Source organism: Papilio polytes, unplaced genomic scaffold, assembly GCF_000836215.1.
Source record: "Papilio polytes unplaced genomic scaffold, Ppol_1.0 DF821511.1, whole genome shotgun sequence".
In the NCBI taxonomy this organism is placed as follows: Eukaryota; Metazoa; Arthropoda; class Insecta; order Lepidoptera; family Papilionidae; genus Papilio; species Papilio polytes.
Genome location: NW_013527693.1, coordinates 46,946 through 59,740, shown reverse-complemented (window position 1 = coordinate 59,740; position 12,795 = coordinate 46,946). Strand labels below are relative to the sequence as shown.

At 33.2% G+C, this 12,795-nt stretch overlaps 1 protein-coding gene across 1 annotated transcript in view; it reads left to right on the top strand.

Moving 5' to 3' along the window:
- The first annotated feature begins 2,237 nt into the window (after nucleotides 1-2,237).
- The window catches only part of LOC106108411, a 29,367-nt gene continuing 18,809 nt past the window's right edge, over nucleotides 2,238-12,795 (top strand). Inside the window, exons 1-3 of the mRNA XM_013289576.1 lie at nucleotides 2,238-2,349; nucleotides 10,371-10,573; nucleotides 12,108-12,205. Coding sequence (XP_013145030.1) covers nucleotides 2,346-2,349; nucleotides 10,371-10,573; nucleotides 12,108-12,205 — 305 coding nt within the window. The 5' untranslated portion in view covers nucleotides 2,238-2,345. The remainder of the gene's footprint in view (nucleotides 2,350-10,370; nucleotides 10,574-12,107; nucleotides 12,206-12,795) is intronic.

Here is a 12,795-nt window from a genome sequence, read left to right as displayed (position 1 = left end):
ACGTTAAATTTATTTTAAGAGCTACGCACGCCTGAAACTTAACACTGTTTAGTAGCGCTTTGATTCATGAACTTATATGGAGGTGCGCACACTACTAGATTTTTAGTTGTGCTATAAAACAGTTGACTTGGTTGCGAAATGACAATTGAAAATCGCACAACAGTTATGCGATAATTTAGTCAACGATTTACGTGCGCTCTTACTCTGAAAGTATTATTAGTGTAATGATTGTTTTTTGTAGAAGTACTTTAATCATTATTTGTAAATATTAATGGCTATTAGGTTTTTATTAATATCTTAATGTAAGATTTTAAAGTTGTATAAACTATCGTAAATCAATTTGAATAAAATTGTACTATTAAGTTTAAGTTAGCATTACGAATACCAAGCTATCCAGTAAAAGTTAATGTTTCATGAAATTGTTTCTATGGACTTGATTATTGATCCTTTCGAGTTTACAAGAAAAAACTTTAATTTAATTTATTTACAACTCCAACTTTATTTATGTTTATTGCATTAGTAGAAAGTATTTTTCGCGATTTTGTAAATATTAGAAATATAAGGATAATACAGTTTTACAGTGCATTTTTATTTATAACACTAGATATTGCCCACGACTCTGTCCGCGTAGTATTAAAAAAGTAAGTAGCATATATGTTCTTCAATACTCTGCTCTACATCTATGCCAAATTTAATCCAGATCCATTCAGCCGTTTAGGCTGCAAACTAACAAACATCCATCCATCTAAACTTTCGCATTTATAATATTACTTAGATAAGTTTTAGTAAGTGACTTACACTGAGAAATAACCTGGCTATAGTAATAAGCAAACATAAATTCCTATTTAATCCAATTTCTTATTATTATATGATGTTATATCCTAGGCTTAATACAGCCTTTTGTTTGCCCGAGGGGAATGCTTTATGCATACTGCCGTCCCGGGGGGGGGGGCAGTTATGTGAGATTCTCCTCTTGTGAGGCATACCCACTAAACCCCTCGGTTCCGTCTCTGACGATTAGGAAGTAAGGGGTGGACGTGTATTAAAAAAAATCCTCGGTTCCTCCAGCGCATTGGCTAGGGCCACGGGTAAACTTAGCTGTCGTCCGCGACCCCGAAGGCTTAATACATCCTAGTATATACTCGGTCATTCAACTCTATCTCAATTCATACTTTTACCATACGAATGAATTATTTATTCCAATATTACCAGATTCTTTCAAAGTAAATAATCAGTATAACATGAATACGAATCTCAGGATTTCGTTCTCAAACAGACCCGAAATTAATTACGTTACAGTATGTCATTTTGTACAGGTTAATTATCAACAGAGTGTACTGTTTAAAATGATCAAAGGAAAATGTTAATATAGATAAATGAAATGAAATACAGTTTCCATCAGTCGTATGACATTGGCGACTTTATCTATCGAAGCCAGTAGTAATGTTGATTTGTATTCTCTTTGTTCTAACGGACAGGTGTACCACAAAGGAGTATTGTATTCACTCCGGCCATCTAGAATACACATTTATAAACGTAATAGTTGTTTATATTCTGAAAATAACAATGTGCAAACTTCATGCAAACAATAAAATATGTTAAATAATCTTACAAAAGTCATTAAGATAATTAATTTTAATGCTGTTCAACTAGTTTTTTTTTGGTTTATTTTGAATTTCGAACGAACTTTCGGTCGTCAACGTTGCTTCTAAATTAATCTTTATCGCTCTATTGCTAACTACACTGTGCTTTGAATCAATTAGTACACACATTATACTTTAGCGTTCTCAAATTATGAGACTCCTCGCGTATGAGATACTTAATCTTAACATTAAAATTTCATTTACTTTAATTGAAGATTTATTGTAATCTCTGCTTACAATTTCGCTGATGCTCCTTGAAGTTTTAGCCTACTTTACGATGTCTTTAGTCAATAATCGTCAACATTAGATCTCTAAACGACTCTAACGAGAGGCTTTTTGGGGAGACTAGGGCATAGTCAACCACGGTGGCCCAGTACGAGGTAACTTTACACATCTTTGAATTCCTTAACAGATTTGTGCAAGTTGCTTGACGATGTTTTCATTCACAATAAGTAATTTTCTCATTATTTCACACTATTCGATTTTGTTTATTTCATAGTAAATTGGTGTTTATAATGTGTATGAAGTAGAATGTCTGGCCGCCTGTTCCTTCGAACTTCACGGTACAGCCTCCGTTCAGTTCGACTACAGCCCTCGAGGAGGGTGGACGTGGCGCCTGAACGCCTCGCGAACTTAGTGCATAACGTACATTTGTTTACAAACTATAATTTTCTGCATCTAGGTCGAAAAACAACGCGTCCAATGGGTGAGTCAATGCTCGATACTTAGATCTGAAACAGCTTTTTTAGGTTTTAGTCACGCTGACTTTAAATGTGCAAATATTTTTTGACATGCACTAGTCCTTTCATATTGTTATCTCTCTTTTTCATAAATAATGAATATTATAATAAAGCGTAAACACACACTTCTTTCTTGCCTAAGAAGTCAGCAGTTACAGCATATTTTTAAATAATCCTTTTTTTAATAAATAGCCCTGCACTTACGTCATGCTTTGGGCTATATATTTTCACGCCATTGAACTTAAGGGGTAAATATTTTGGATAAAAACCCTAATGTTGGAAAGAGACCATAATCGCTGCCAACATCAAGAAAGAAAGATTGCTATAGTTTGTCATGTCACGTCATGTCATTTTGACATTTGCTTTTGATAATAAAAATGTAAACAATAAAAAAAAATCTTCATAATTTCACGCGGATGAAGCCGCACGGAAACAGCTAGTAATGAATACAATGGCTAGACTTTTGTACAAGTGTTTCGTCAATGAAAACTCACATCTCTACGCACAATTAGAAGATTTATTAATTCACTCAACTTACCTTACAATTACAACAACAACATATTATTCAATAGAAACCTTATGATCTATTTTTAACTCTAATAACAAATAGATTTATGCTTGACTAGCTTTCGTCCGCGACTGTCTGCATGGAATTAAAAAAAAATTGAGTAGCCTATGTGTTCTTCAATACTATCCTCAGCATCTATACTAAATTTCGACGAAATAATTTCAACCGTTTAGGCTACTAACTCTAACAAACATCCATCCATCCAAACTTCCGCATTATAATTTACGCTTGACTAGCTTCCGCTCGCGACTCCGTTCGCGTGGAACAAAAAAACAAAAGTGAGTCTATGTGTTCTTCCAGACTATTCTCTACATCGATACGAAATTTCTTAACTCTATACGAAGTTACTTAACTCTAACAAACACCCATACATCCATCTAAACTTTCGCATTTATAATTCTTGATTACAAACCGAAGTTTCGTCGCTTATGTCTAACTAGCGGTATACAGTCTATGTTACTCGGTAAATAGTTTTTGATAGTAAAAAAAAATGTTTACGTCAGTTCAGCAGATTTTGAATTTATTCGTTAAATACAAAAATACAACTTCTTATGAATATTTCCTCGTTTTAATACCAGTGTAGACTGATTAAGATACCTTTTTTGTATCATGAGTTGGCAAACTAGCAAGCGGCCACCTGAATCCATCAAAATGGCGAAGCGACCGCTGCCCATAGACATTCAATAGCAGATGTGTTGCCTACACTTAATCGACGGAGGAGGAGACGCACATAAAGAGGATATTTCCCCTTCCTATCTCTTCCACTGTCAAATTCACGTTCCCTTCCTATCCTATTCTTATGAAAAAGGGTGGGAAGAAAAAGGGTTCTGTCTTAAGTTCTAATGTAATATTAATAATTTATTAAATTTAACTTTCAATATTCAGTATCATTAAGACGAAAATATTTGTTTTTTTTATTATCCTTACCAAGAACTATATTACAACTTTTAAAAGCAAAATCTAGTATAACTTTAAAATGTTTACAGTTTGGTTCAAGTTATAAAAGTAAATTGCTGACTCGTTTTATCTTTTGAAATAAATATACAAACGAAATTGTTAGCAAACTAACTGTTGACTTCGCCCACAAGAAAAAAAACCAATAAAAAATGTAGCCTATGTTACTCACAGATAAATTACCTTTTTTATGGTGAAAGAATATTAAAATTCTTAGCTTAAAAACAGTTTTAAAGTCGGCCCAGTAGTTTTTTAGTTATGTCAATACATACTCATGATTAGTTTAATGATAGTACGGTCATATTTTTAATGATTCTGTTACCATTGTTCGTTATATTAAGTTATTTTAAAGCTGAAGTTATAAAAAAGTCAACAACCAACTTAACTTTTTATTTGTCTAGAGAGAGCATCTTTTTGATAGGAGGATTTTTTTGTAATTCAAAAGATCTTTTGTCAGCAAACTTTATGGGTATGAATAAAATTTTAGTGGCTACATCTGACTTGATAAATTTAAACTACAGATTGCTTTTTTGTCTGTGCTAAGTTTACTTTTTAATACAGTAAAAGTTTGCGAAATACTTCGGATTTCATGAATAAGAAAACTTTATCAAAATATCAATAGAATTACATATATTGTTTCTTAAATGTAACTTTAGTAGACTTTATTGTTAACATTATTTTTTAACAATTTAAGTTTGGAGTTTCGGTAAGGAGTTTGAGGTCTTAACTTGTAATCTACAAATCTTGGGTTCGAATCCCGTCATGTACCAATAATATTTTCGATTCCATATGTACATAATTTACCCGACGTTCTTGAAAGGAAAACATCGTGATGCCTGCACATATCAACGAAGAAATTCGAAAACGAAGAAAAAAACGAAGAAAACGTTTCTGTATCTGATGTTAAATTGCTTAAATCTTATAGTTTTATCGTAATTGTCAACCTGAGGGCAATATTTTCCAATTTAAAGCATGTCTTTTAAAAAAGCAATTAAAAAGTTTCATAAACTCCGCTGGAACGCATATAACAAAGTAATAAATCCTTTTTTATCTCACCAAAGTTAATTAAAGGGTGTTAAATTAAAAATCTCTGTAGCATAATGATTAGCTACTGAATAATCTGTGTATTTGATTTTATCTATTATAATAAAACGTAAACACACACTTCTTTGTTGACTAAGATGTCAGCAATTGTAAAAGTTCGTTTGACAATCAAATTATGAATGCTCGCTGCATTTGTACACTAATAATTCCCTCGTTAGTCATCTTTTTTCTATATAAAAAAAGCTTTTTAATCAAGTAAAAATCAGTAAGGATGACATGGTATAGGTTGCGATTGGAAAAAAAACTAAACTATCGGAACTATTTAGTCTCGCTTTGCTTCCTATGTACTTTTAGACAACTTATTTAAGTGTTACTGTTGCTTTAAAGTCAGAGCAACACTTCTCGTCAGGACTTAGGATGCGCGCCAAATCTATCCATACTTCTAGTGACATTTACAGCTGTCAGCTAGAGACGTGACGTTTATGCCGATAATCTATGCGCCAATTCTACAACACGGTAGTAATTTTGTTCTTAACAGTACGTATGTGAAGGTGGGCACTCTACTCGATTTTTATTTGTGCACCTAATCAGTTGAATTGGCCAAAACAATCGACAATCGCACAACAGTTCTGCGATAGTATAGGCAAAGGCAAAAGTTGAAAAGTAAACAAAAAAATTGTTCTCGAAATGGACACAAACCTTGATCACTTGCGACCGCTACATATTTATTAGAGTAATATTTAACTTTGACTAAAAACTGTATTTAATTTTAATTTAGTAAATGTTAACATGTGTGAAGCATCATTTGCATTTAACACGGAAACTTCCGAGCGCGTTGACCGTTCATTTGCGTCAACGAACATGTCGTATATATAAATGACTTTTAGTTGCATTGTTTACAATACCTACTGTTGGGATTTATTAAACAAAATGAAATAAAAAAAATCATAAGTGAATAGCCTAGGTGATCTTCCAGACTATCCTCTACATCTATGCCAAATTTCCTCAAGATCCATTCAGCAGTTTAGACTACAAACTCTAACAAACATCCATCCAAGTTTCGCATTTATAATATTAGTTTGATTGTCTTAAATGCAAACATCAAGTCACTATGGCCAATTGATTTAATGGTAACCAACATAATACATTTATGTTAAACAACACTTGAATTATGATGGAAATTACAGAGTCTTTTAATTATTATTTAAAGGGCTGTCCTATAGGTTTATGTCACGTAATAAATCTTGTCAGAATTCCTTGACCATAAGATTTCTTAAGTACAGTAATTAAGGACATGCTAGTAACCGTAACGACAATTTTTTGATTCGTCGATTATACAAATGGTGCTTAGTTTCCAACAATAGTAAACTCGTGTAAAATCCCCATTAATGTTGATACGTCCAATTTGTAACCAGTACATCCGTCTATGTTGGCAAGTTTCCAACACGTGCTGCTGACAAATTGCTCCCCAGTTGGCGAGTTGACGAAGCAAGAGTACATTATATATTTAGTGTGTTAGAAGAAAATAACCCTTAACCTACCATACCTACCGATAACTTCCTTTAAAAGTCAATTGACTGAATCTTCCATTTTTAAATTTCGAATCACTCTTCAATAAATTGCATTAATACAGTTATTTCATTCCACAAAGCTTTGTAGGTTATCATTATTTCCTTTTGTTTTGTCGTTCCATTATTAGCAGTAAGAGAGTAATTTATAGCCCATCATAATCTCCGACAGAAGGACTAATCGAAAATTCTGGACTCTATGAATATTAAGTAGATGTTATTGACATGTGTCGTAATTTCTAAATAACCAACTGAACGTTGACTTCAATTTGATAAACAAACGTTTCACTAGAAGAGGCTATTTGTGAAATATAGATAGCTAAGCTAAAGGGATTGTTGTATTCATGAGTTAAACTAGCTGTTGTCCACGATTCCGTCTGTGCAGAATTATATCCTTGTAGCATATGTGTTCTTCCAAAGTTTGTTCTACATCTGTGCCAAATTTCATCGGGATCCGTTAGGTAGTTTAGGCTGCTTTAACAAACATCCATCCATCGAAACTGTCACATTTACTATGTTAGTAAGAGGAATGTGGAGATTTGCTTACAAAGTTAAGTCAAATTTCAGACATCATTTAAGTGATAGTATGTCAAAAAATCAAGAGTATGCCGAATAGAAATAGTAACAAAACATTTTATGTAATAATTGGGAACAGCCTTACCCCGACGTAGTTAGTAACTAGATTTAAACTTTGAAAGGATTGCATCGGACTGAACTACATCCCGGCTGCTTTTATGAGATTTTAAAAAGTTCTAAAAATATGGCTAGTGTGCCAACGGAATATATTTTGTCAATTTGTTACAATTTTTTCGAGTTTCAAGTTACTATTTTTTTTTACTTATGCTCTGGTCATAGTTTATTTTGTTCATGTATCCGATTTAAACCTATAGTAACCTACAATAGCGTTAGAAACAAACTGAAGAGGTTTTTTTTTTTACCATCAAATTCTTATAAAATTGTATGAAAAAAACTTAGAAAGCTTTTATTTATTATGTGAAATAAAATGAATAAATATTATATGTTTTTTAACACAATGTGTATATGGTAAAAATATTTATTTAGGCTTAGATAAGATTATTTTTGTGAAGTTTGAAAATACTTTTCATTGTAAATAAATAAAAGCTACAATCGAACGTAAGTTAAAACGACATCCGACGAAATTCATTTTGTTGCATTGCAGCATGGCGTACTGCCAATACGCGAGGCCCATTGTAAAGAGAATTTTCACACCAAATACAACTGTTTACTATCTATATTTCGAAAGTACAATGACTGCAGATTAAAAAAATCAATGGAGTACTTTTACTCATTGATAGAAATCTTTTTAAATTACTTAATTTTTTCTCTTATTTAGTATGGTATAGAAATATAATTATAACAAACAAAACAATCCTTTAACTTTATTATTACTATATTCACAATATTATCTGCATAAAGCGATGCGACACAATGTGTTATAAATTTTGGATAACTGCCAGGACTCGACGGATAGATTATAGAAAATATCCTCTATTATTCAGTACTTACTGGTTACTCTCTAGCCAAAAGGTAAGTGGATAATGGATTTATAATGTAAACAAGCTGTAAGAACGCAATTTTTAACATTATGTATGTTTCGATTTATTCATTATGTTTGGTTACGCATAGTTGATAATAGATGGCGCTGACAACAATTATAAATACATTTTCATTGATTTAAAAGTAAAAGCATATTAAGACTTAATATTAACATGTTTTATAAAAAAGTAAAATATAAAATTATAATTGTTTAAGTTGCAAAAATATTGAGGATGAATATTTAGTAACGTGCTGGCCGCAAAGAAAACAATAGACAAAATTGTTATAAAAAAAAGCAACGAGGATTTTACGCGCGAATGTGAATGTAAGATGTGAAGTAAACGATATAACAACGATTTCTTTTATTTTAAAAGTGCTTTTTTACCAATTCTTGTAAATAGTATGTTTTATCAGCAAATTAAGAAGATTTTACTTAACATTTAAACAACGAGAAAATAATGTGTTACAGAAGAGAACATGGTTTCATTTTCAAGTAAAAATATTGTAATAAGTTTTATATTTGGTATCCTTTAATTGAGTTCAAAAGATAAAATGCATTTAGCAAAAAAACATGCTTTAGCTTTTCTGTTAATTGTCTAATTTAAAACCGGGAAAACGATTTATTTCCCTGCTATTACGTACCCTCACTAAATCCCTTTATTATCGGACAGTTTAGCTCTATATATATTGAGGGACTACGAATATTGACATCCGTTTAATCAAATGGGTAGAATAAGGAACATGTGAACATATGTGATAAAAAGACACATACACTATGTGTCTTTTTATCACATATTTTATTTTTGTTTTACCATGTGAATGCTGCTAAAAATGTACTAAAAAATACTGACGTAAATTTTTATACATTATGTAGTCTTATTATGTCACTAATATTATAAATGCGGAAGTTTAGATCGATGAATGGATGTTTTTTAGAGTTTGTAGCTTATATAGCTCAACGGATCATCATCATCATCTCCCCTGCCTTATCCTACTCCCGTAGGATCGGCGCACCGGGTTTTCGTCCTCCAAAGCACTCTATCATCCCTCATCTCAGTCATCACTCCCTTCTTGATCATGTCACCTTTTACGCAAACCATCCACCTCTTTCTAGGTCTACCTCTACCGATGTACCCCTCCACATTCATAACTAACATCCTTTTTGTTACATGCGATTCCTCCCTTCTCATAACATTCCCATACCACTCTAACCTTTTACTCCTTATTTTCTTAACCACTGGGGCTACTCTCAAACTTCCTCTAATATACTCATTTCGTATCTTATCCGATCGTGTTACTCCACACATCCATCTTAACTAGATGAAATTTAGCATAGACGCAGGAGAAATCTAGAAGAACACATAGGCTACTTACTTTTGTTTTTCTTTTAATTCCACGCGAAGGGAGTCGTGGGCGAAAGCTAGTATAAAATTTAGAGTTAACGAGGATAGCCTTGTTCTACAATTTAAAACGACTATTATCTGCAAAGGTAACCGTTAGAAGGTAACATCTCATATAACTATAGACTTTGGTTATGCTTTAACACGTGAGGTAAAACACGTTTTCAATGCAGTTGCACGTTTTCGATAGCGTTTCAATGGAGATGTTATGGCAACATAACCAGCTATAACATATGACCGTTGATAGCTTGTAAGCCAGGATCGATTTTATAATTATAAAATATAAAATTTGCTAATAACTAATACTCGACTTATACCCTTAAAACAAAGTAAGTGTAATGCATAAAAGAAATAATTTTTAACATTTACTCCCAACCGTCACCCCGCTCTGTCCCCACGTGGAGACAGATGAGAATAAAAAGTTTCATCCGTCCCACCTTTTGCGACAAGGGTACGGTGGTAACGTATTTTACTTCATAACGGTTCCATCTGTCACCTTATTGGTGATAGTAGGACTAAAAGGTGGGACGGGTGAAACTGTTTATTCTCACGTGGGGACCAGCGCGGTGACGGTTGCGAATAATCCAAAAACATTTCATTGCATGAATCGACCAACTTGTTAGGGTTTTGTCCGCAATTTTGTTGATCTTCGTCATCATTGATTTAATTCGAGCGAAATAAAATAATAGTAATAAGTAGCCTATTTGTGCTTCCATACAGTGTTCTACATCTTTGTTAAATAAATGACCCGTGAGGCCGCTTTAAAGATACGTGGAATCATCTATACTTCCAATCTTAAACAACAGTAACGTTATGCAATGAATTAACAATCTATTATAAAGGTCGAGAAACTCGCTTTCTAAAATTTAACAAAATTAACCAAGCTCTCTGTTTAGCGTCACCCACGGACTCTAAGCTGGAAGGTAAAGCGCCCAGCTTGGGTGTGAAATTGCGCCGCTGGTGCCGCAGCCGGCGCTGTCAGCTTTGGCGCCTCCTGCTGCTTCCTTTCATCCCCATCCTAGCCCTCATTGTGCAGACCACGCTCTCATTGAAGAATAGTCTAACTAACGGTAGAGAAGTCGCCGATGTTGAAGAACAGGTATTTTTTATTTACATTTTACAATTGTTATACAAATAAGTATTGCATTTAAGTTTTTTAAAACTATTAGAGGGGGCGCACACCTTTGACTAAACTATCGCACAACTGTTGAGCGATTGTCGATTGTTTCGCAGCCAATTCAACTATTTGGTTGCACAGCTAAAAATCGAGTAGCGTGCACACTTCCGTATAAACTCATAGGAATCAAAGCGAGACGAAATAGTTGTGCGATAGTTTAGTCAAAGGTGTGCGCGCGCTCGTAAATCCAACGTTGTTTTTTCATAAAATAAAAATTCTAATTATGCACTGTCAATTCCCACCGGCCAGACCAGTCAGACATCGGACAGACCACAGACTAAAATGTCTGGCAGAGTTGGCTTTTTAATTTAATCTTTCATAGATATCTATAAACATAGACTTTCTCACTAGAATAGACATTTTTGTTATACATTTTACCTAATCTCTTTATAATTTATATAGTTTTTAATACGGCATGATAAAAATAGGTAACTAGTATATTACATACTAAATTAAAAGAAATCACCAAAATTAACCAACATTTGAATCTCCATTTTTTTACAGATGCAAGAATGTTGTATATAATTCCTAAACATTTTTAAAATCGCTGTCTGAGTTTTCGTTACTCTTTGTAACGCCTCCACTACTATGGAAACAGACATTCATGAAAATTTATGGGTTTTTCCAAGAACGGAATACATTTTCTTTTAGAGTCTAGTGATTGAAGAGTCACTTAATTACAATGGGGCGATTAAGCCAGCTTTATGGACGACCGATAGATTTTTATTTAAACTTTAATCTAAGGAAAATTTACGATGGATTTAAATAAATTACTATAGTTACTAAAGTGAAGGCCAATAAACTTAAAATAGCATATCAAGTATTATAATATGATACTTTAATAGACGAAATTATTATGTAAATTATGATAATAATACCTTGCTAACTATTTTAAGCAATAAACCTATAGATACAAATAAATATAAATTTATTAGTTATTTGCTAATTATTAATTATTTAGTTATTTATTATTAATATTTGAGGTAGGAAATACTTCACCAATTACATTTAGGACCTTTCCCACCACTGGCTGATAGAGGCTCAGATAGCTTAAAAATGACGTCACTGTCAGATAAGGGAAGAAAATCCGATATTTCCATCACATATTTTACAAGTTGGATAATTTTCAGACTATTCACAATTTGGTGGGATAGGTCTTTAGAAACCAGAAAGTGTTGAGATTGAATGTGGATGGCTATAAAGGAAGAGGAAGACCGAAGAAAGTATGGATGGATTGTGTGAAGGAAGATATGCTTAAGAAAGGAGTGGATTCAGATATGACGGCTGATAGAGATGTATGGAAGAGCAGCACATACTGTGCCGACCCTCCATAAGGGATAAGGGCAAGTGGATGATGAGGTCCTTAGTTATGTATCATATATGTTTGTAAAGACTTCGAAAAAACATAACTTGACACATAAATTCATAGCCATAACATTAAACTGCTTTTCCATAGGTCAGCCGCGCGACAGAACTCGGAAAATTGGTGACCAGACTACAGCAGGAAAGATCAGAAGTCGCTTTCTTTATTTTCACCAACGGCAGTACATTGCGGTAAGAATATCCCTTACTAGCTTCCGCCCGCGACTCCGTCCGCGAGGTATTAATAGAAACAAAAGCAAGTAGCCTATGTGTTCTTCCATACTATCGTCTACATCTATGCCAAATTTCATCCAGATCCGTTGACTTTTAGGGTACAAACTCTAGCAAACATCCATCCATCCAAACTTCACAATTATAATATTGGTAAGATGAGATCAACAAATAAATAGTGTTTTAATTATTTTTCAGTGATGCAAAACTTAACAAATGGAAATGCGTAATATCTGTCTGAACCTCTGGGTTATAGGCGTAATTTTGTCAGTGTCTACGACCTCCCTTTATTATTAAAAGTGTAGAAGAACAGAAAGTATTCCAATCTGTTCTAAATCCTTGTATTGCCTTTCTCGTCACGTCCAACAGGGTTTCTTCGATTTACATGACTGCAAATTTAAAAAAAGAATTCCACTGTTTGTGATAGAATGGTTTTTAAATAAGGATTGTTGCTCGTAAAATCTTCAATAAATACACAGGAAACAATAGAAGAAATCTATTTGCTTTTTAAAAAATAGTTTAGGACGTGAGCCCATATTCATCACTAGCAA